General features: G+C 40.2%; 1 protein-coding gene across 1 annotated transcript; it reads left to right on the plus strand.

Annotated features, from left to right (window-relative positions):
- The first annotated feature begins 4,704 nt into the window (after positions 1-4,704).
- Positions 4,705-20,912, plus strand: LOC115630612 (fasciclin-2). The gene is made up of 7 exons (XM_030527237.1): positions 4,705-5,493; positions 12,092-12,343; positions 12,644-12,757; positions 13,730-13,861; positions 14,003-14,155; positions 17,928-18,416; positions 20,104-20,912. Exons 1-7 carry the CDS (start codon positions 5,448-5,450, stop codon positions 20,289-20,291), a joined length of 1,374 nt encoding a protein of 457 aa, XP_030383097.1. The 5' UTR covers positions 4,705-5,447; the 3' UTR covers positions 20,292-20,912.
- The last annotated feature ends 1,753 nt before the right edge of the window (positions 20,913-22,665 follow it).

Consider the following 22,665-nt stretch of genomic DNA (forward strand, 5'->3'; position numbering starts at 1 on the left):
GCCTCACCAACGAGGAGCGCGAGTTGGTGGAGCGACATCACAGCCACGATAACTACTCGGTGATGTTTTGTTCCAGGCACATCGATCTGGGAGATATGGCAAGGAATACCCACATTAAGACTCAAATATTTAATACCTTGCGTGATGGAACAGTCGCCTCACGGAGGACCTGGTATCGGGGTCAACGCATCACGCTCAGCTTACTTTTAAGAGAGAATGCCAAGGAGGAGATTAAGGAGGACGTTGTGATAGAAGAAGCTGTGCAGCCCTTCACGGGCATTAGGTCGCTTCAAGAGCCCAAAATACCCGTGCGCCAGAGCCACAGGATATCGGAAAGGCAGGCGCTGTTAAGACGCCAGCGCTGCAGCGATACCTCCTACACCAATTCATCGTGCAACGGGAACCACCGGTCTAAACAGCCCGGAGATCCAGCCAAGCGTAGTCGCAAATATGAGACCTTGGCTCACAAGCGACTGCGACTTGAGAGCAAACGCATGCGGGAGCAGCATGTGGACGCAGAGCGCAACAAGATTGCCATTAAGCATAGACAGGCGGAGCTCCAGGCTACTGTTCTGGATATACGGCAGAAGATGTCGACGCGGACGGGTTACTCCAGCGCCCGTGGCTCGGAAGCAGGAACCTCCAACTGGCTGTTGCCGGTGGCGCAGAATCCCAAGCCCAATACTACGAAGCAACGTCACATCACCAGCCACACGAAGCTGATGGGCAAGAGCAAGAGCAAGACCAAGAAGGAACTGAAATGCAATCTGATAACCGTTCGACATGAGTTGCTGAGGCTCAGGGAGGAGTCTGACGAAAGTTCCAAGCCCCACACCACTGAAGAGCTACAAAGAATGGCTCAAGAAAATGCTCAGAAGATTCGGATGAGTCAGCGTCATCGCGAAGAGACAAGAGCCATCGTCAAAATGGCGAAGCAAATGAAGCAACAAGAAGAACTGCAGTTAAGAAAGGAGAGACAAAAAATCCAAGAAGAACGCGTTCGTGTGGCGAAGCAGAAGCTGCAGGCCAAACGAATAAAGGAGAAGACTGAGCAACTCGAGTTGCAGCAGGCACGGTTCCAAGCGCGATTGGACAGAGCACGCGACGAACGGGAGGAGGTGAAGAGAAATATACGGAGGCAGAAAATGAAGCAGAAAATGCGAGCCCGCTGCCATTCCGAGGGCTCGGCTGGAGATCAGCCGGACGCACCGCCCAATTATCAAGCCAGAGAGCGCTCCAGGCCAGCTAAAAACCTCGAGCCACGACAACGTTCGCAGACCTTAGACAATTTGTATGTCAACTACTATTCTAGCGACCAACAGCAACAACAACAGCCGAAAACCGTTAAGTTTGCAGAGATCATGCGAAATAGGCCCGCCACCCAAACCAAAGGCGTACAAATCTTCAGCGAGCCAACGGAATCGGGCGATCCATCTGAAATCGAGGGAGTACTGCCCGGAGTCGAAGTGGGCGAACCTATTGAGCCACAAGCGGATGAACAAGGCATTAAAATCCTATGGGAACCGCAGCCGTTGCATGAATCCGAGGGCCATATACCGACCCCCACAAAGAGCGGAGCGATCCAGTTCCACATGCCCAAGATCCATGGCAAGTCCTCCGTGTCCATACTGAAGAAATCCTCGGTCGCATTCGAGCAACTGTTGACGCCCATTACCCCGCCCGCCGAGTATTCGAAGCGCGCCTGCGCTCAGTTGCAGCACAAGCTGCGCAACTTGACGGTGAAAAGGGCCTTTGCGAAATTTGGACAGCTCGTCGAATGCATCAATAGTCGACCAGTTCCGCTTAACGAGCATCTAATGACCTTCTTCCAGTTTGCCGAGCTGCTGGACTTTAAAATATTTGCGCGACGCGAGGTCAACTTTCCGGGCTTTCAGCCGACAAATCAGCCGCGCCATCGACTCGAGTGTTACGTGTTTGAGGACCGCAAGGAGTTCATCGCCTCAATAGCGCTTCTGACGTCCCAGCTGCTCAAGTTTGTCAGCCTGTGTCCGCACATGGCGGTCAACTTGCAGTTTGTCGAGGACGCCTTCGCACTCACTGCCATGCCCGCCGGTCTGACCAGCTGTCTCAAGAGCTTCTGTGTTACGCTGCGGGCTCAGCGCCTCTACGACATATTGGCCGAGCTGACCTACGAGTGGGTGCAGCCCCCAGCCACACTCCTGACCCTGACCCACAAGGAGGACGGTGCTCAGAGCATTACCCAGACAAACTTGCCTGCGCTCGAGCAGTCCCCACGCAAATGCGCGCGCGTTTACTTTCCGGATCGTACGGCCTTTGTCAATCCCAAGGCTCCTTGGGGGAACTGAGAACAGTTGACTGCACTTAGATATGAGCTGCAAGACTTCTCAATCCTTATTTGTTATTGCCATCAAAGTGTTGCATCATTTCGTTTGTTCGCCGTTTCGTTTGTGTAATAAAACCTTTCGACATTTGCATCAAATTCCATGGCCTTATCTTTATTACCATAAGACGTTAGATTCCATTAACACTGCAGAAATTTCTGTTTCTTGGCAAATATACGCGTACTTAATTAAAATTTTGCTCTCGTTCTGCCGGCAGAGTGTTGCAACGCAGTCTCCAGAATGTGTAGCTTTTTCAAGTGATATTCAAAATTTTAATTTAAAAATTCCCAACCAACCAATAATCCGCTTTAATGCGCTCATCATTCCAAACAAAGTCCTTCTCATCTGTCAACTGCCTATTTGTTCTTTTATTTAGCATTGTGTAATGTTCCATCATAAGTATAAAAATACATACATTTGTATGCGAGTTTTCAATTTAAAAATCCGTTTGCTATTAACGCAACTGAAATGGTATTTGGCAACAGTTTTAATCCATATATCGACTAATATACATATACTCGTAGGTATATCATCAAAGTTTATATTAATTAATGAAAATACCTTAAAAGAAAGGCACTACCCGATTCGCACAATCTGATGACCTTTTCAATTCATAGACTTGTCGAATGAAGGACTTTTGGAATATGCAAATTTCTTATCAGTGTTTGCGCGAAAATATTGCCAGATTTGATATATATTTTATATATATAAATACACACATTTCTTTCAAATCAGCATAATGATTGAATCTTCAATTTCATCAGTATTTATACAAACTATAAAAACGAACGTTCAAAAAGTGATTCACGTTCAGGAAATTTGTTGTATTTGGGCATTAAAGAGTGTCACAAGATAAAAATAGAAATAAAGAAAAAACTATGGACATTCAAATTAGGAAAACACAGACAAGACTTTGCAGTTATATGTTTAACTGAATATCCACCACATCCGCATTTGTTCACAAAAAGATTGTCTCATGAAATCGACACGTAATGTTCTAGTATTTTCGCGACAGAAGTGCGTGCCACAGTCGAGCAAGCACATGTAGGACAGCGGAATTAATTGTCCTGTTTTTCAGCGTATTTCTGGCTTTATATTCTTTAAAGCACCTTACAGAAGCCTAGGACCTTAAAATACTTAGGAGATACTAAAGTCGAAATAGCTGCAACGCCCACCAAATAGTTCTCGTCCCACTGCCTCAATTATAGGTATACATCGATTCGATTAAGGTTTTATGCAAGCAGACTCCAAAAGCAAAATAAGTGGGACTCCGACTAGAATGGCAACTGATTATTGTTATTAGGGAAAAGCTGAGATTCTGAGATCAGATAGGATGGCCCATGGACTATGGAATGGACTATGAACATCAGAGAGTTGGGATACAATGAATACAGGGCCCTATTACGCCCCATGTACCATATATTCGTCTGTAAGAAAACTCAGTGATTGATATTCCCCCGTGTGTGGGCATAGCACCATAAACTATTCTTGTTATGCTCATTAAATAACTCTTCGTTGTGACTCTCTGCAACAGAACCAGATGCAATTCTGGCGCTCGTTTGCAATGGACCTGAATGGCGCTACAAATCCAAAAATGCTCCAGACATATATACATACGTATAAGTATTTATGTATGTAACTACGGCACTTGACGTGTAAACAAGCAACATTTGAAAAGAGGGCAACATTTACGCGCTTTAATGTCTGTCAACAAATTCGAACTCCAAGTTGTAGGCTAACTTTTGTACATAAAATATATGAGCACGGAACTTTTATGGCAAAGCTCTGGGGTTGTGATTATAGGTCCTAAAATGCACAAAGCATCCTTTTCGCTATTCGCTTTGAAAGACGCGAAAGCACTCTCAAAAATTGTTCTACAAGAAAGCTCGGCTTTATGGCAAGCATTCACTGCCAAGTACCCCTGTGTGTAAAAGCTCTCGGCCATCAAGACATGTTGCGTGCCCCTCTTGCCGAGTTCTTTGGCAACTTTTCGAACAGCGGCATTTAAATGTTTGGCCACATGCTGCCAGCAACATGCTTATAGCCGAGAAACAAAACTGTGTCAACATGGAAAGTTTGAGTTTCACAAACATGCGACTGGCGGAACATGCGAAAATAAAGGATTTAACAGGACGCGAAATATCTTCAGTATATTTTCAGATGTCGCTGTGATTTGAACGCTCAGTGCGCGCACGAAATCAAATGAAAGAAATTGCTCTCAATTCGGACTGAAGTGCGTGCGTCGTGCGGCACGAGGAGACGTTGCTCGGCGTGGCGTGCATCCTGTTGTGGTCCGCTGCAGTCACAGTTGTTTCAGTCGAATTTCGGCGCTCGTTTGCAATGGACCAGAATGGCGGGCCAATAAAAGCGCCCGGCAACCACTGATAACAACGTAGCGACGTCCTTTTTGATAATTACACAAGTGCAAGTGCCGAGCAAGGATACGCGCGCGCCTTTTCAAAGTGTGCCAGTGTAGAGGATGCGACAACTATCAACATAAACGTTTCACGGAGCCCATTTTGTTGGCCAACTATGCGAATTTCATGTTTCAAGGATATGTTGCCGGAAATGTTATCGTTCGAGTGGATGCCAATGTGGCCCTGTGTTAGTGTCTAAAAAAGCTAGAAACTTGCGTAAAAAGCAAAAGCAAAGAAAAAACAAGATTATGATGATGTTGTCGTTGTCGTTGCCCGAGGCGATGATGTCATGGCATTGTGCAGGCAGCAGCGAAAGTTTTGTTGTTGCTGTTGCTGTTGCTGGCAGCCGTCTTTTGGCCACAAACGGCACATGAGCAATCATTTTGCGAACTGTCGGGCCGCAGTCAAGTGTCATTATCCTAGCGTGCGGCATTGAAAGCAGTTTAAGTGAAATATACGCATAAAGACAAACCAAACATACATGTGTACTCAAATATATGCTCGAGTCGAGGAAGCATAATTAACAGAAGAGCCAACCCAAGCGCAAGTTTAATTAACCATTAAGGATTACGTCGCCTTCGGCATAGCAACCTAAGCGGCCCGCCCCAGCGGCTATTGGAGAGGCATATACGAGTAGGGAACAAGGAACAGACATCAGCATTGAAAAATGGATTTATTAATTGTGTTATGCTGCCTGCTGCTCGCCCAAAATGGTAAACAGAATGGAGTGCGAATGTCCAGTGACATTTCACTAAAGTCCTCTTTGTAATTGTTTCGCCTCCTCTAATCCCTTTTGACTTCGGTTTTTGTTGTTGTTTTTGTTTTTGCTTTTCCTTTTGCTTGGCCTGCTTAATTTGGGCAAAGTGTTTCTGTGGTGTGTAATGTTTTAGAAGATTTCAATTTGGTGTGCGTGCGTATTTTAATAATGGAAGTTCACACACACACACGCACACACACGCACACACACACACACACACACACACGCACAGACCATTCACTCACACACACGCAGACATTCGTACAAACTCTCAACAATGATTCATGCACTGAGTGCAGTCGTGTGTGTGGGTGCGGGTTGGAAATTGTGAAATAATACGAGTACTTATGCTATATGACTTACATACTTACTTACGAGTGCGTTATGCAAGCGCTTCTCTATTTCCTCGTTCAACAATAAAAACACATTCTCAAGTTGCCAATTAAGCACGAAAAGTAGCTAGAACTGGGTATATTTTTGCACACCTATTTTGACTGCTGAAATGAAAAGGCCCCTCCTTATTTGAAGACATCTCCGACTTGTTTCAACTTGATGGATAATTGCAAATTTGCAATTTTGAAAGAAAGTTATTAGACTAAAATAGCAAACTTAAACTTACACCTTAACTTTATCTTGGCAGCGTCAATTCGCAAAGTAAAAGGTTTTCAATTTAGTTTCATTTTTGCAGACCTCAGTCTGGCTTCTATGTCCAGTATAATACTATACAACTGTTCATTGGCTGCACCGATCGAAATAGTCGAAAAAGATTTCAAAATTTATTGAATCTCCGCTTATTTTCTTGAGGGACTAACAATAATTAATCAAATCTTACTCTAATTTATTTTACAATTGATTGTTTAATTGTATGTATAGGCCCAGGTGAAGAAAATAGGTCGCTGGGCTGGTTGGTCTTTGCACCGCAGCTGACTTTGGCTGCAAACTCGGATTAGAGTGCTTGCAAGAGGATTTGGATGGGAGGCCAGTCCTCTTGCTTGCCTTTCTCCACAGCTCTGAGTTTTAGGTCCAAATAGGTGATTTTGAAAATCCGTTTTCTAAAAGTGAATCGGATGATACAGATCCTTTGTAGTCTTTATTGACACATGTGACGTCGCGTCCAGTGGCATATAAATCCAAATTTTAATGGTATTTTAAATAATTTTTTGACTTGTGTGCTTGTTCTATCTCTTGTTGTCTGAGCACATATAAATTTAAAATAGAGCTGATTTAAAGACATTTTTGTTACAGTCCCAAGATGTTCTCCCATGTAACTGCTAGTTTTAAAGAATAGAATAGAATTAATTTTCTAGTTGCTGTTTAAATTTATAAATATAAATCATATGAATTTAAAATAGAGCAGATTTAGATATATTTTTGTTTCGGTCTCAAGTATTGATACTGCCATCTAACTGCTAGTTTTAAAGAATAGAATAGAATTGAATTAATTTGCATGTTAATGCTTAAATTTATAAATATAAATCATATGAATTTAAAATAGAGCTGATTTAAGGACATTTTTGTTTCAGTCCCAAGTATTGATACTTGAATAGATGTTCTCCCCCCTAAATGCTAGATTTAAAGAATATAATAGAATTAACTTTGAAGTTGCTGCTTAAATTTATAAATAATATAAATTAATATAAATTTAAAAAAGAACTGATTTTAAGACATAGCTGTTTCGGTCTCAAGTATTGATACTTGAATAGATATACCGTTAAAGAATAGAATAGAATTAATTTTCTAGTTGCTGTTTAAATTTGTAAATATAAATCATATGAGTTTAAAATAGAGCTGATTTAGAGACATTTTTGTTTCCGTCTCAAGTATTGATACTCCCATCTAACTGCTAGCTTTAAAGAATAGAATATAATTAATTTTCTAGTTGCTGTTTAAATTTGTAAATATAAATCATATGAATTTAAAATAGAGCTGATTTAGAGACATTTTTGAATCGGTCTCAAGTATTGTTACTTGAATAGATGTGCTAGTTTTAAAGAATGTAATAGCATTAATTTTCTAGTTGCTGTTTCGCCATTAAGCTTCTTACCTCATCAAGAGGATGTTTTGCAAGTATTCATAAACATATTCATGTCGTCATCCTAGTTTGAATCCAAATTAAATTAGGGCCTCGCAAAGCAGTTGGATGTTTTCGTTGCGTAACAAACGTAATAGCAACATTATCTGTGTCCGTTCACGCCAATACTCGTGAATTCTCGAGCTCAAAACCAATGAAAAGCTTGTAAAATGACAAAGATAGATCTATATGTGTGTGTATATCGTCCCTATCCCTAACGTATTTATTTAGTGCGCCTGGGCAAGGTCATGGCTGCTTCTGAATGGCCTTAGGTTTAGGTGACAGCACCTCGAGCAGAGCGCGTGTGCAAATGTTGCGGAATGAAGCACAAAGCGTAAAAATATGAAAGAAATAATAATAGACAATTGAGGAAAAGAAGATATGTGCGTTAACCGCAATGTATTCATGTTCTGCATGCACAGACACATGCCGCTGGCTTATTGGGCACAGCCTAAAAGCATGCTACGAATTTGCGATTCGAAAAATGTGCTTGCCAGCAATTTGAAAAAAAAGGGTGGCTGGGAGGCCATCCAACTACTCGGATGGAAGCTGCAACATTTCAGACGCATTAAATTTCCGCAAGTTCGAACAATTTGGCAACGATACTAACTGTTAAATGGCTAATTGAAAAGTGTGAGGACCTAATATTCGTGCATGCACTTTTCTGAATAATCATTTGCACATAAATATTGATTTATCAATCCCCATGAACTGGGCAACATTTTGGAGTATATATTCCATATGTATATATAGCGAACGATAAAAACCTCATATATTTCATTGGCAATAAATTATTTAAATTTGATTTTTTACGCACGTGAGCACAATTGATTTGTAATTTGTGCAATAAAAGAACAATTTATGCCAGTCAATAAATAGATGAAGCAGTCATGACGACAAACAAACTTGGCAATAAAAAATGGAGTGGAGTGTCAGTGCCCGGTTGCTCGACTTGCGACGTGATTGATATGCAGAGCAGCGCACGAGAGCGTTAACCATGAAACGGCGTTATTTGGAAATCGAAAATATAAAAAAGGACGTCTGGTGAAGCTTTGGCTACAAATCGTAGATGGCGGAGCTGAATTTGAATTTTTATTGGATTAGCATTTTTCACATTAGCATTGCCTTGACAACGCACTATTCATAAAATATGATTAAATTGCGTTTAAGGGATTTGTGCCATCTACTTGTACTCGGATTCTGATATGAGCTCTTCGCATAGGCATATGCCGCATGTTGGGCGGCAATTTTCCTGCTACATGTCCTTCCTCGGTGTACTAGACGGGTATGTTGCCGGCAAAGGCAAAGCTTAAGTGCTCTTCTACACATTCTGGAGAGAACTGACGAGCTTAGTAGTTAAAAGCATATTTACATCAGATTATTCATGCTCGACATATTCAACAAAAACTATGCGTGCTGCACATCTGTGTATGTGGGAAACAACCGTCTCCTATGTATGTACCGTGTCTGTTTTTGCTTCATTTACTTTGGTGGCTTGGGGGGCCACAAAAAATTGTTAACGTTCTATAGCCGCAATGATAAAAATTTGTTAATATTTAAAATGAGACGGTCCTTCCACTTTAATTTATCCCAAGGACTCGCTGAGCGCGGTCGCAGTTAGAAGAGAATAAGAGAGATAGAGCGGCAATAGTGTAGGTTAGGTGTAAGTACAATGATGTTTGAAGAACAGATTTAATTAATATATTTGTATGAGAACGGTTGCAAAGCTATATTCAGTTTAGTCGATTTGTAATATTACGAATTATTTGTAAAATGTATAATTTTTGAGCTGGAACAGAGAGAACACAATACACAAATAAAGGAGAGCTTTAACATAGATCCTAAATAATCTTGCTTCTTCATTTATCTTAAATATTTATGTATGTAAATAGAGTTGGCTTTGCTCGACTCATCTGCCCTCATGATTAAGAGTCTTTATCTAATTAAATATTCCCTATACCATTGCCTAATTAGTTTTCAAATGCAGTGTACAATTGTTATTGTGGTTAAATTATTTTGAAAATTATTATTATTAGTGTTTCAAAGTGTTTTTTTTTTTTTTAATTTTTCAACATTTTACACGGCTTGTTATCACATTCCTACCTATTCGTCCATTTGTAAAGTATAAATTCCATAAAAGTTATTTGTTAAGCAGTAATTTCATTTCAATTTCAAATGGAAATGCAATTTTTTTATAAATTAAATATCATTCTTTACATGCTTATGATTGTGAGTAGAAACGCTTTGCCTGTACTTTAAAGCACCACTCAAGCCACGAATTGATATATTATGTACATCATCTATTTCATCTCTATAGAATAATATGTACATATATAGTTAATATATTTGTAAAAAATTGGACATTTAAAAGTACTGCTAAAATTGGCATCTGGAATAGAAATAGTTTAATTGGTTGCTCGCCAGTTATTTAATTGCAACTCAAAATTGTGAAAATCAGAAACAGCAGTTGTTAAAATTTCTAAAACCGCTTTAAAATACATTTCGAAGTAAGGGTGTCATTGAGGGAAAAACAAGCACACTTCTGGCGAGTTTTTGTTGCTCGTGTACCTTCCGACAACTTTGCTTTCATACTTGTATAAGGAGTCAGGAGTACAACTTTCGAAAGAGGTAGTTCTTTCAAATAATGTTGTGCCAATCATGTTCGCAAAGTTCATGTTTTCAAAGCCGACCATAACATTGAGGAAAAGCTTTCGTCACTTTGCAAACTCTTTGCAAATACTTGTAGTTGACAGAAAATATATTCAAACGTGCAAGTATTTGTTTAAAAAATGTTAGATTGCAGTGCAACGTAGAAATGTGTTCACTGCTGCTCTATTCAATTACCAATAATTATTCTGGGCGATGGGGAATAAAAAGAAATTCTTGGTAAATAGTTTTGATATTTATTTTCAATTTCGCTGGCGCAAAGGGCCGAACTTATTTGGCTCAAACATTAATAGCAACTACAAAGGAGCAGAAGCTTAAAGGGGTCGAGTGGTGCGGCAGAGGGCCAAGAACGCGCGTGCCTTTGCAACTAAAAAGCGTCGCGTGTTGGGAATTGGATGCAAGCGCCTTGGGCCCTGGGCCTTGGCCAACAAAGGGGCGGGGCTAGCAGTTGAAGGCGGGCAGTATAGGTGATGCGTAATGCCAAGCTGGCAACAAAGCTTTTAAAATTTGGCAAGCGCAAGCAATTTCCAAAAAAATATATACAAGTACGAGTTTGAGTTTAAGTGTGTGTGTATGTGTGTGTGTGTGTGTGTGTGTGTGTGTGTGTGTGTGTGTGCTTGGGCAAAATAATATGAGTTTGTTATTAAATTTTTCATAAATTTTCGGTCATAAAACATCAAACTGCATTCAAAGCAAAAGAATTTCCATTAAAATTTCATAAAAACAGCAGGAGCGGCAAAAAGGCTGCTGGCGAGCAACATTTCATGGTAAAAATCTATTCATTCATTCTCTCAGTCAAACGCAAAAAGCTAATTAAATTGAAGCAAAGTAGAATCCATGGAATGGCCAATGTTGGCCAGTGTTATGAGCCCAACGCGCTGAACACAAGTTGCCATTTTATTATGCTTCTCTGCATCCTTCTCCATAGTACTCTATCCCCAAAAACTAATGGGTATATTATGAAGTTTGTTATACATATTAGGTACCAGAGACCAAAGAAGGCGGGAGGAGGGGACGACTCTATATAGCCATCTGTCCGACGCCAAACAGAGCTTGTGATGCATGTCTTATCCATTTGTCTTATCCATTCCGCGTCTGAACCTTAACCTCATAATATAAATATAACATATATATATACACTTTTTAAAACCTTTAATTGACTCCTGATAAGTTAATCTCTTAACGAGTCCGATGAGGAAGCCACTTGGCAACAAAGCTCGATCAATTAACAGACTAACAGCTTCATAAAACAGCTGTCATGGGAAAATGGGTAAAGCTCCAAGTCTAAGTTATGTCTTTATGCCTTAAACGTTAAACGTGAAATAAGTAGGAATCACTATTTAACTTGTTGAGTAGACGGTATTTTAAAGAGACTCATACATTTTCTTAACCTATGCAACAGTTTTTAAAACTTCAAGATTTTTATTCAAAGCATGCTTCACAATCGAATAAGAAAGGACTTGGAAATAACGACACTACTGATGATTTTATTTATAGCTTCACTAACGAGAAATTGGAGTAATCCTAACCGGTCTGAAATCACGGATCATAAGAGATTATCATAAGGTTATAAATGTTTCGAAAATATTGAATAAAAAAGAAATGCTCACCATGAACGAAACGAAAATTAAGAGAACACCACAAAATATGTTAATGTTCATGCCCCTCCCGCACGTCTCTCGCTTCGCCCACTGCATAGGGTGTAGAGGAGTCGGGGGTGCACGATGTTGAGATGTTGAGAGCTTGAGAAATCTGCAACATAAAAAGTGATAAATTTAATGCGTTTTTTCTCGCTCCTCTCCTTCTGTCTCCGCAGCAGTTGCAGTGCTCGGACAGCTGGGCAATGCTTACTACAACAGCAACAACAACAACAACAATGGCAATGACAATGGCAATGCCCCACCACTCACGCTGACACCATCGTTGCCATTAATATCGCATTTTATAAATGACTCCTTCATCATCTTCTGCAAAACAGTACAAAAGGATATGGACACCAAGTGGCGTGATCCCAATGGCCAGACGCGCGAGAACACCAAGGGCCGTGTCCACATTGAAAAGAAGACGGGTAAGTGTGCCAAGACATGCCAAGTGCTCGAGGTGGTCGAGGGCAGCAGGAGCAGGAGCTGAAGCTGAAGCTGTTGCAGTAGCAGAAGCGGCAGATGCCACAGATGCTGAGATAAATGTTAGTTGCTGCAAGGCACATGCCAACGTCGAGTTATGCAAAAGTAAACGTTGCCACATCATGCCCCTGCACTTGCGATTCTTGCTTTCTTCCAACACAAGCGCCAAACACACACGCACACACACGCACACACACTCACGCATGTATACGTGTACCAATGTGCATGTGTGTCTCTCTTTCCAGGATTTCTAGCGCTGGTCTTTGAGCATATTTCACTCGCCGACAAGGGCAACTGGACCTGTGAAGCGGATGCAGCGACGCAGGATGCTAAAAAATCCTTTGAACTGCTTGTTAATCGTAAGTCGAGAGAACAGCTTTCACTCAAAAAAGGCGCCAGCCCCAATAAGCCCGATAGCGACGCGGCTGCTTACACAAGCAGAAGAGGGTCAGAAGAAAATCAAAAAAGATTTCTCTACTGTGGCGGCATTGCTTGATAAACCTATCCAAGAGTGTAGATATACATACATATACTTGTATGTTTATGGCAGCTAAATAGTAAGTGAGGCAGAAATTAAGGACAAATTCTCTTCACACCAATCATGTCATTATTAATTGTTTGCTATGCGGTTATAAACAGCTCTTTATATTTATAATCATATTTTATATTATCGGCAAAAATCGGAACAGGTTGCATTACTTCTTTGCTTGCAGCACTTAATTATTTATTAAATTGTTATCAGAATCAGCGTCCTATCTGTTGTGGAAACAAAAAAGTTGCCAATTGTTAATAATTATAACTCACTCGCTAATACTGGCATCGAACGTAAATAAAGAATTTACAATCTATGCTTTCCAATTAAAATGTGGTGTGAACAAATAATCTAGCGATATATGTAGAATACGATTTTCTCAAGAAAAACTTGATAGAGGCACATTTTACTCAAGCTGGCTAGAAAGACTCCCAACATTAGTAAATAATTAAATGAGTTTGTAAAATATACTTGTACTTGTATGTCTTAGGTTTAGTTGAAGTGCAGCTTGTTAAATAATTCATCAGACAACAGAAACCCGGAAGCTCCCGGGATTAATCAAATTAATCTGCTTTTGTGATGTTTAAGAAAATATGTAAAACGGTTTGTCCCCCAAGCAATGCCACAACATGTAAGCAATGACCTCAGTTGTTACCAATCTATTATTCCCTCATGCCGTCTCTCATTATTTACAACTGCCCTAAAGCAATTTATACAATTTGTGTTTTTCCGTTTTCCGTGCCACTGCCACTGCCACTGCCTCCGCCACTGCCACTGCCACTGCCTGTGTGTGCCACAGAGAAAATCTCATTTGACAAAACGGAACAAGTGCAATCGGTGCGCGAAGGACACGATGCCATGGTCAATTGCTTTGTAACGGGCGAGCCAAAGCCGGAAGTCTTCTGGCTGCATAATGGCGAAAATATAAACAGTTAGTAGCACACCCACACCCACACACACATAGAACCAACAATGACATGGCAAACTTGTTAACTATGTATGCTGCATCCTTGCTTGTATCTAACTAGTGTCCTCTTTCCGTTTCTCGCTCGCAAACAACACACAAACCCAGCTGTAAACTCGTCGAAACACAGACGTCTGTCGGACGGACTCTTCATCAAGAATGTTAGCCAAACGGATGCCGGCGAGTATACATGTCGTGCGATGCGTATTACACCAACTTTTTCGGATTCCGATCAAATAACAATATTGCTAAGGATACAACGTAAGTGGCCGGAGCTGCCGGAGTAATACTTCTACGTACTATACTACTATATATAGTAGTAGCATCGACCAATGCGGGCTGTCACTGCGATTTCAGTTGCAGCTAGGTCGGGGGGAGGGCGAGGGACACCATATAGTTGTGGGTTTATTGCAGCATCTAACTATGTACTCGTATGTACAAGTGTATACAAGTATGTATGTGTGTCTGCTTAGCCATGCACAAAGCCTGCTGGTCAACGTCATCGTCAGCGTCAGCGTCAATGCCAACGCCAACGCCAATTCCATTGTCAACTCTCACACAAAAGTGCCTGGCATCTCTCGATACGTTCCCAGCCCCTTGATAATATTTAATCTAAAATTTATTATTTGCTGCAGTTGTCGTCGTCGTTTGCGGCGATTCGAATGCGAATGCGAATGCGAATGCCACCTCGCAAGCTGTGAGTTGCATTTCAACTTAAATTTTATGCTTCGACAAAAATTGCTTCTGGCTAGCTGTTGCCTGCAAGCCATTTATGCCGCTCCCGATGCCTCCACCAACAACAACTGCATGCTTCGTTGCCTGTAATGAGAAATGTGTTTCCCCCGCGTGCTTGTTGTTCGCACCCCAAGGGGGAATGAATGTGAAAGCTCGCAGGTCAAAGCCATGGTCAAATATTTTCAGATGCCAAATAAAGAGAGTGAATGAATTGTCGAGCTTGCTTGTTGCCATGACACGGAGATTTAAGTGGACTTTAAAACCTATAAACAAATCTGTTGACTAATTGTACTTGACAAGCTAATTGTCCTACAAAAGAAGATTTGAAGATTGGAAAAAAAGGGGGAAAAAAATTTGAATCTAATCAATTGAATTTCAATTTTAACAGGACTAATCATTTTATTTGTATTCTATTCTATTCATAAGAGCTATCAACTTTCTTTTTATTTTCTTTAGTTTCAAACTAGAGTCGAGCAAGCCCGGCTGTGCAATACCCTGCACCCAAACAAAGTTGAACCAGAAGAACAAAAACAGCGAACCCCTCCTGCAGTTTGTGGGCGTAATAACCTTTATATGTATGCTTTGCTTCTTTTGCTAAGTTTGGTATTTCTTTTAATTGTTAAATGTTTATGCTTAAATTAAAACAAGAAAGCACGCTACAGTCGAGCCCGCTCGACAGCAAAATACTCTGTACTCTCCACAAAAAAGCGAAATTTATAAAAATTATTATAAAAAATTTCATTAAATTATATATAAAATATTCAACGCATACATGCATCATACATAAGTGCTTATGTACTATTTGAAAAGAATAAATTTGCATCAGAATCGTGTCTCTGCGTGTTTATATGCGTGTATGTATGCAGCACAAAGTTGAGCCAAAGCAGCAACAACAGCAATAGATGCGGGCAGAGCAAGGGCAGCGATTATGGCTATAACTTCTTCAGACCAATTTATTGACCAATCATGATGGCATACTTGTACGGCATACGGATACATAATCACAAACTGGATGTTATTGCCAAATTGAAATTCCAAAAACTATGGGAGTTATGTCAAAAATTCGAGTTGCAGGGGAGTGGGGGGGGGGGGGTATTTGGAAAAAACTCAAACTCGTGATTTCTTGGTCTTAGGATAATCTAGATACCAAGCTTGGTTATTCTAGCTATTATACTTTCTGAGATCCTTGCGATCATACAGACGGACGGACAGACGGACGGACAGACGGACGGACAGACGGCTTGTCACCCTGATTAATAATATATTTAGCTATGGCGAGTACGAATACGAAAATACGAACTGGGGGGAGTGGGGGGTCCATGGAAAAAAAACCCAAACTCGTGATTTCTCGGTCTTAGGATCATCTAGATACCAAGCTTGGTTATTCTAGCTCTTCTACTTTCTGAGATCCTTGCGTTCATACAGACGGACGGACAGGCGGTCAGAGGGACATGGCTACATACCAAGTTTAGTGAAATCCAGACAGACGAACTAACGGACGAATATGTCTCAATCAATTGCTGTCGTTATGTATGCTTTACGGGATCGGACCTGCTTCCTTCTGCTTTATACCCAAGGGGTGCAGGGTATAAAAAGCTGTGTTTTACTTGTTGAAACTAACTTGATTTTATTAATATTGCCCATTGTTTACTTATATTTATCGACATTTTATCAATTTTATATTCTGATGAATAACAATTGAAATGTACTCTCGAATGTTTTTCTGACGCTAGCCTATAATTTATTTTGTTCATGCCAATATCTGCTTAGCCTGAATGAGATCTGATATAGATATATACAAAGTCAGAGGGAAAACTTTGTATTTTCTTAAAGTTGCAAAGTAGGGCGCTTATGTTTTTTGCTGTTAAATACTATATGTGAACATTTATTCCCCCAGTTGTTATGCAATGGTCGGTGTGGCAAGTGCTGGCTCTTGTCTTTTTCTATGCGCTCTTATCCTTTGATCAATTTAAAATGTTTACTTTACAATTTCAATATGTCAGTTGAAATTTATTCATCAGCGCACACAGTCCTTTGGCTCATCAGAGCAAGAGTCTTGGCAAGGACTCGTACATACTTCCATAAACCAACTGAAATCAATCAGGCAAATCCGTCAGCTATATGCCTTGGCTTGGCCAATGCAATTGATGCTACAATTGAGTTGCCTTCCAAATGTGCTGATGACGATGATGATGACGATGATGATGACCATGCGAATCATGCATAGTTACCAAATACAAGTACTATACATATAGTAAGTATACACACACTCTACTCATACGTACTCGGACATGTGCACATACTATTTATAGTACCACAGAGCGGACAAGAAGTGTGCCGAAAAGTAAACATGGCCAGTCGCAGACCGAAACTAATTTGTAGCCAACTGAAATCCTGAAATATATATGTTTGCATTTCCTCAGCAATAAACTTCAATGAGCATGGGCGTTGGCTGAGGGCCGTCAGCGACGGGAATGGGGTTGGGGTTTGGGGTGGGGATGGGGATGGGAACGTCGACGAAATGCTAAAATGTGCTATTAGTTTACGCTTCAATGGAACGCCTGTACCTAGTACTCGGTCACGACATGGCTAAATAGATGCATCGGGTGAAGAGGTGCAGATGTGCAGATGTGCACAGTGGCTCAGATTTCATGCAAAGTACAATGCATTTTAAACAATTGCGTACGCTCTCCTGCAATTTATTCTAGTGTATTCCGTTTCCGAAATCTTTGGGTTGCCTTCTGACTATCAAAGATCGCAGAAGTAGGTGCGCAAAAATGAAGGATATTATGCGGATCCGTTTTTAGCATTTACTTTACATTTGCGGAATCAGGAGCCACTGTGGAACGGCTTGAATTGTAACGGATGGGCTATGTGGCGCCACAGCCGCACGTCATGGGATTTGCAGAAGACAACGACAAATGCACGAGGTGCAGGAGCTGATGTAACGGGTTCGGATTGGAGTGTGGAATCTGAGAGATTGTAAAGGGAAATGAGCGCATTGCGCGTGAGCCCTTTGTTTGCGAAAAGGAGGCTGCCTGGCAGGCTGTCTGCCGCTTAACAATCTATATGTAGGGTGCGGGAATGTGCGAGTACGAGTAGATGGATGGTTATACTTACTATATGTTCGTGGTTGACTATGCATTGCGGGTGCGAACAAACAAAGCGCATCATCATCATCATCAAGCCCATGCGGGCTTGTCAAATGAAATGAGTGCAGCAACTTAGGCAAATGCATTTTTTTTCACACCTTCCCCCAGCACCTTAGCCCACCTCTTCACTCTCACTTTGTTCACAGATAAGCCGCACTGGTTCTACAATGAAACACTACCCGTACAGTACGCCTATATAGGCGGGGCCGTCAATCTCAGCTGCGATGCCATGGGCGAGCCGCCGCCATCTTTCACTTGGCAGCACAACGGCAAAGGGATAGTGGGCTTCAATCATCGTGTGTTCTTCGCCGACTACGGCGCCACCCTTCAGCTCCACATACGCAACGAATCGCAGTTCGGGGACTACAAATGTAAGGTGGGCAATCCCTTGGGCACGCTCGAGCGCATCATTAAGTTGCGTGCGGGCGCCAAGCCAACGAGGCCAACCCGTTTCCAGATAAAGCGCCTCTACACCGACGCCTTCGAGCTGGACATTCGCGCCCCACGCATGCCAAATGCCACGGACGAGATGCAAATCTACGGCTATCGAGTGGCGTACATGAGCGAAAGCGATTTCAAGTACAGTGCAGGCAACTGGAGCTACGCAAAGCAGCGAGACTTCTCCTTCCATCGAGGTAAGTGAAAAGGCACCACTCCTACTCTGTCCTTAATACTACGAGTAGTATGTTAATAAATCGGTCTATACTCGCATGTCGGCTCAAATTATACGGTCATGGCAGTGGAAAATATTATGGGCAGAAGGGTGTGTAGCAGACGCCATCAGCATGATAAGACAAATCGATACATGTCGAGACATGTCCGACGCGTCGGATCGACTAGTCCTTGCAATTATAAAATACATGTGGGCTGAACACACACTTATTTTACTTAATTTATTCACAAAGTGCTTTAATTATTAAATGACAAGATTAGTATATTTAGGTGTTTACATAAAGGGTTTTCTTTAGTTGATAGAATGTGATATGCATACAACACAAGATCAACCACTGAACTCAACTTGAAGACTCTCTTCCCATAGAACGAGTGCAGTTCGCTTGTGTCCAGTGCAGACTGTACTGTCGAATGGCAATATCGATTACCATTCCCTCACTACTCTGTACACTACAACTGGCTTATACATTGAATATATTTGAAAATAAACAACCGATTTTCAAGTACGAGATATTTTTATTTAATTTGGTTCTGTACAATTTCTCGAACTGAGGTTTTCAACACTGGTCTACTCAAGTCAGTCGGTTCACTAATGACAAAGTTATTCAATATTTACATACCGGCATAAAAGATGGCGCACCCTGTATGTACATACATACTTGTACTACATATTGTCAAACAACCATTATCGCTTACAGATTATTATTGAATTCTCGGCTGCGTCACACATTCGAGTACTTTTGAAAACCGTAAACAGCTTCCGACTGTCTCTTTATTTGGCTGCCGGAAAGTATGTCATTAATCTGATGTGGGTGCCATGTGCGGCTCAGAATGCAGAGAACGGGAAGACTGTCAGGCTAATGAGCTTACGATACAATGGGGCACTCATTGAACAAGAACGATAAAGCTTAAGCAGGGCTTCAAACAAAGCTCAATAGAGCTCTCCAGATCAGGGATCATTACAAGTCTTATTATTAAAAGTACAAAATAACGATTATCTTTTGATTTTATTCATTCGCAATTCACAATATAATGATTCATTTTAAGTTTTACTTTAACAAACTATCATTTTTTTTGATTATAAATTTAAAAATTAATATTTACTGAAATAAAAATAAAACAAAAACAATTTAAAAAAGATATTAAAATAGATATTCCCAAAAAAAAAACAATATTAGTAAATCCTCGCTTTCTCAAAGTTAATATAAATGAATGATTTTATTGTTGAACAAAAAAATTATAATAATCTGCGTAATAATACGAAACTGGCACTTTAGCAGAAACGGCAAGAAGGAGAAATTCCTCTTCTAATGCTCTTTTATTGGACTAACACTTAGGGTTACTTGATGATTCCAAGCCAATCCAATTATAACGACCATAGTCGGGTCGTTAAACAGACAAATAATTCCCACCGAAATTTAGGCTTAACGTCTAAAACAAATTCCAAGAAAATCAAACCCTCTACCTCTAATAAGTATATTCGATTGATTTTAAGATACAATTGCATTTAAAAGCCACCCATTTTATTTAAATCTTGTTTAAAATAACACAATAGTATTGGTCGGCTTAAGCATAAATGAATTAAATAGCTGTAGAGCTCTTTTTTTTCAATTGAATTGTTGAACTGAATTCCTTTTGTTTGTTTCGCAGGCCATCGATTTATAATCTCCCATCTGGAGGCAAATACGACGTATCTGATGCGGGTGGCCTCAAGGAATCTGGCCGGACTAAGCGATTGGAGTGGTGTGAACATTTTTGCAACTGCTGCAGGCTCCACCCGCGCACTGATGAGCCTCTGGACATGGCTTCTGCTGCTTCTGGTTCTCATTTGGCATTAGAGGGTTAGGCGGACGACCTTGTGCCCCACTCGATTTCATTTACAAAACAAAACATAGCTCTATTCAATTATTGTTGTTGTTGTTAATGTAATTGCTCTTTTTATTAGGTATACTATATGTTGCCCTGGGTTTGTGTATCTTCTGTGATAGCGAATGATTTGTGCAATTCACTTAAAAATAGATTTATTAAATGCATATGCTTTTTGACATTTACAGCCAGGCTTTGCATTTCCCCTTCTCATCCCGAGCCCATTCCAGATGTTTTTTTCTCACTTTTTCGAAATGTTTTTATACCCGTTGTCATAATACAAGTACATACATACATACTACATATGCATTGTCGACTCTTACATTAAGTAAACGAATAGTTAAATGTAAAAACCTACAAACGAAGCAAAACAAACTCCACATCAATGTCGTTCGTGCATATTAAAGAACTAAATAAAAATAAATATACAAATAATAAATAAATGTAATTTAAACAACAAACAGCAACTCACTTTGATGAATTTTACAAAAGTCCAAATTATTGATACAAAAACAAACATAATTGAAAACAAACAAACAAACAAACAAGTATTTAAAATGGATAAAAAAAAGACAAAGGCATCGCGAAATAAATCAATAAAATATATGGGGTTAAAATAGCTTAATTGGAATGAAAAAGTATCTAGAGAACCCCAAAAACAAACTTGAAAAACCAAAATGGATTAGCTATTAAGCTGTGCGTATAAGTAATATATGAAAATAAATTCAATTGAATGTGTAAAATGTGGCTTTGATTTTCTGATGCATGCAAAAAACCATAAAATCATTTTCCAAATGGTGAGTAACGAAGCAATATTCAATAAATAATAAACAATATTTAATTCATTTCGTGCAAATCTGCAAAGCATGCCTGCCTTTTGAATTGAAAACATAAAACCATTACACTTTTTCCTGTTTTCAAATCGTTTTATTCTGCCTCAAGGACTGAATAATATTATTGACTAGGCATCGTCGTTCGTCCGGCAGTCTATCTTATTTACATCTTCCTCGCAATTCTTATTTCTGTACTGAGCCGATCGAATCAGTACTTACCACGCAAAGATTTTCCATGACACAGCGATATTTTAAGCTGTCTATATAACAGGTTTTTTTAATATTTTTATTTGGCCGTCCACTTTTGTTACAAGGAAATCGTCATCACCGATTGTGTCGTCTTTTTATACGACGGATATTAGCATTTTATTTTAACTGTGCAATTTCAGTATTACTCTTCAAGCTATTATTACTTGCGGTATGATTCCAACCGGTGTCTGCACTCAGAAACGAACTCACAATGGGATTCCTGCCAGGCCCCCATAAAATAAGTAGGTTTAATTCTTCATAGAACAATCATTACTAACAACAATTGTTTTTGGAATTGCAAGCATTCTGCTCAGAAGAATATGGCATTATAGATCCTTGCATTCATACAAACGTACAGGGGAACATATCTTTATATTTTTATCGCCGAACAGGATATAAAATTTAAGCTATTTGGTGTACAAGTTCTCCCTCCCTCTCTCTCTCTCTCTCTTTTTCTCTCCCTCTGTTGAACGATATCAAAGAGTATTTAAGTTCAACAAAACACTGCAACCGACTCGAGCGAATAATAATAATGATAATAATTCTTCTCGTGGGCTTTTAATCTAATCCAAGTCAAGGCATAGCTACGGGTGGCTGTAAGCTCTTGCAATAAAAACCAGTCGACATATAATACTTCATCTTCGGCAAAGCAGCGAATTAGAACCAGTTATTTATTGCCCTAGACTGCAGTCCACCCAACCACTATGTGATTTCAAGTCATGCATGTACATACAAGTACGCACTTAGAGCGATATTTTCGACCATTTGTTATGGCCAGCCTCCTCTCATAAACACTCAAAGGCCCAGCAGCAGGCAAAATCTACTATAAGTATGAGCCATGCACACGGCTCTTCCTCAGAAGACACAACCAGCCGAAAAACCATAATAAACTAGCTCATGAAAGTCAATAAAATGTCAAATGGCAACGCATTAACAACGCTTAGGCATAAAAAACACGCACTCGCGTTCCGGTGAGGCAATAAGTAAATATTTACACACACTTAGAAAAAAAGGTCATAAAGGATTCAAACTCCGTCTGTCTGTATGAACGTAAGGATCTCAGCTCAAAGCCCTCAGTATTAAACTTCAGATTCAGATTCTTCTAAGTCTGATAAAGGAGATGGTTTAATTTTTTCTGATGCATCCCCACACTCCCCCGCTTAAATGACTTTCCATAACTCTCGTAATTCTTCGAATTTGAAACTCAAATTTGACAATTACATCTGGTTAGTACTTATGTATATACAAGGTGTGTTCCAAAGTA

The sequence above is a fragment of the Scaptodrosophila lebanonensis genome, unplaced genomic scaffold (genome assembly GCF_003285725.1).
Source record: "Scaptodrosophila lebanonensis strain 11010-0011.00,11010-0021.00 unplaced genomic scaffold, SlebRS2 tig00001410-arrow-pilon, whole genome shotgun sequence".
Classification (NCBI taxonomy): domain Eukaryota; kingdom Metazoa; phylum Arthropoda; class Insecta; order Diptera; family Drosophilidae; genus Scaptodrosophila; species Scaptodrosophila lebanonensis.

What these genes read in the sequence shown, in the direction of transcription:
- LOC115630612 (XM_030527237.1), top strand. Translation starts at nt 5,448, where the DNA reads ATGGATTTATTAATTGTGTTATGCTGCCTGCTGCTCGCCCAAAATG. An exon ending in TAATGGCGAAAATATAAACA is followed by an intron (nt 13,862 to 14,002) that starts GTTAGTAGCACA and finishes ACACAAACCCAG; the next exon opens with CTGTAAACTCGTCGAAACAC. An exon ending in AGACTTCTCCTTCCATCGAG is followed by an intron (nt 18,417 to 20,103) that starts GTAAGTGAAAAG and finishes TTTGTTTCGCAG; the next exon opens with GCCATCGATTTATAATCTCC.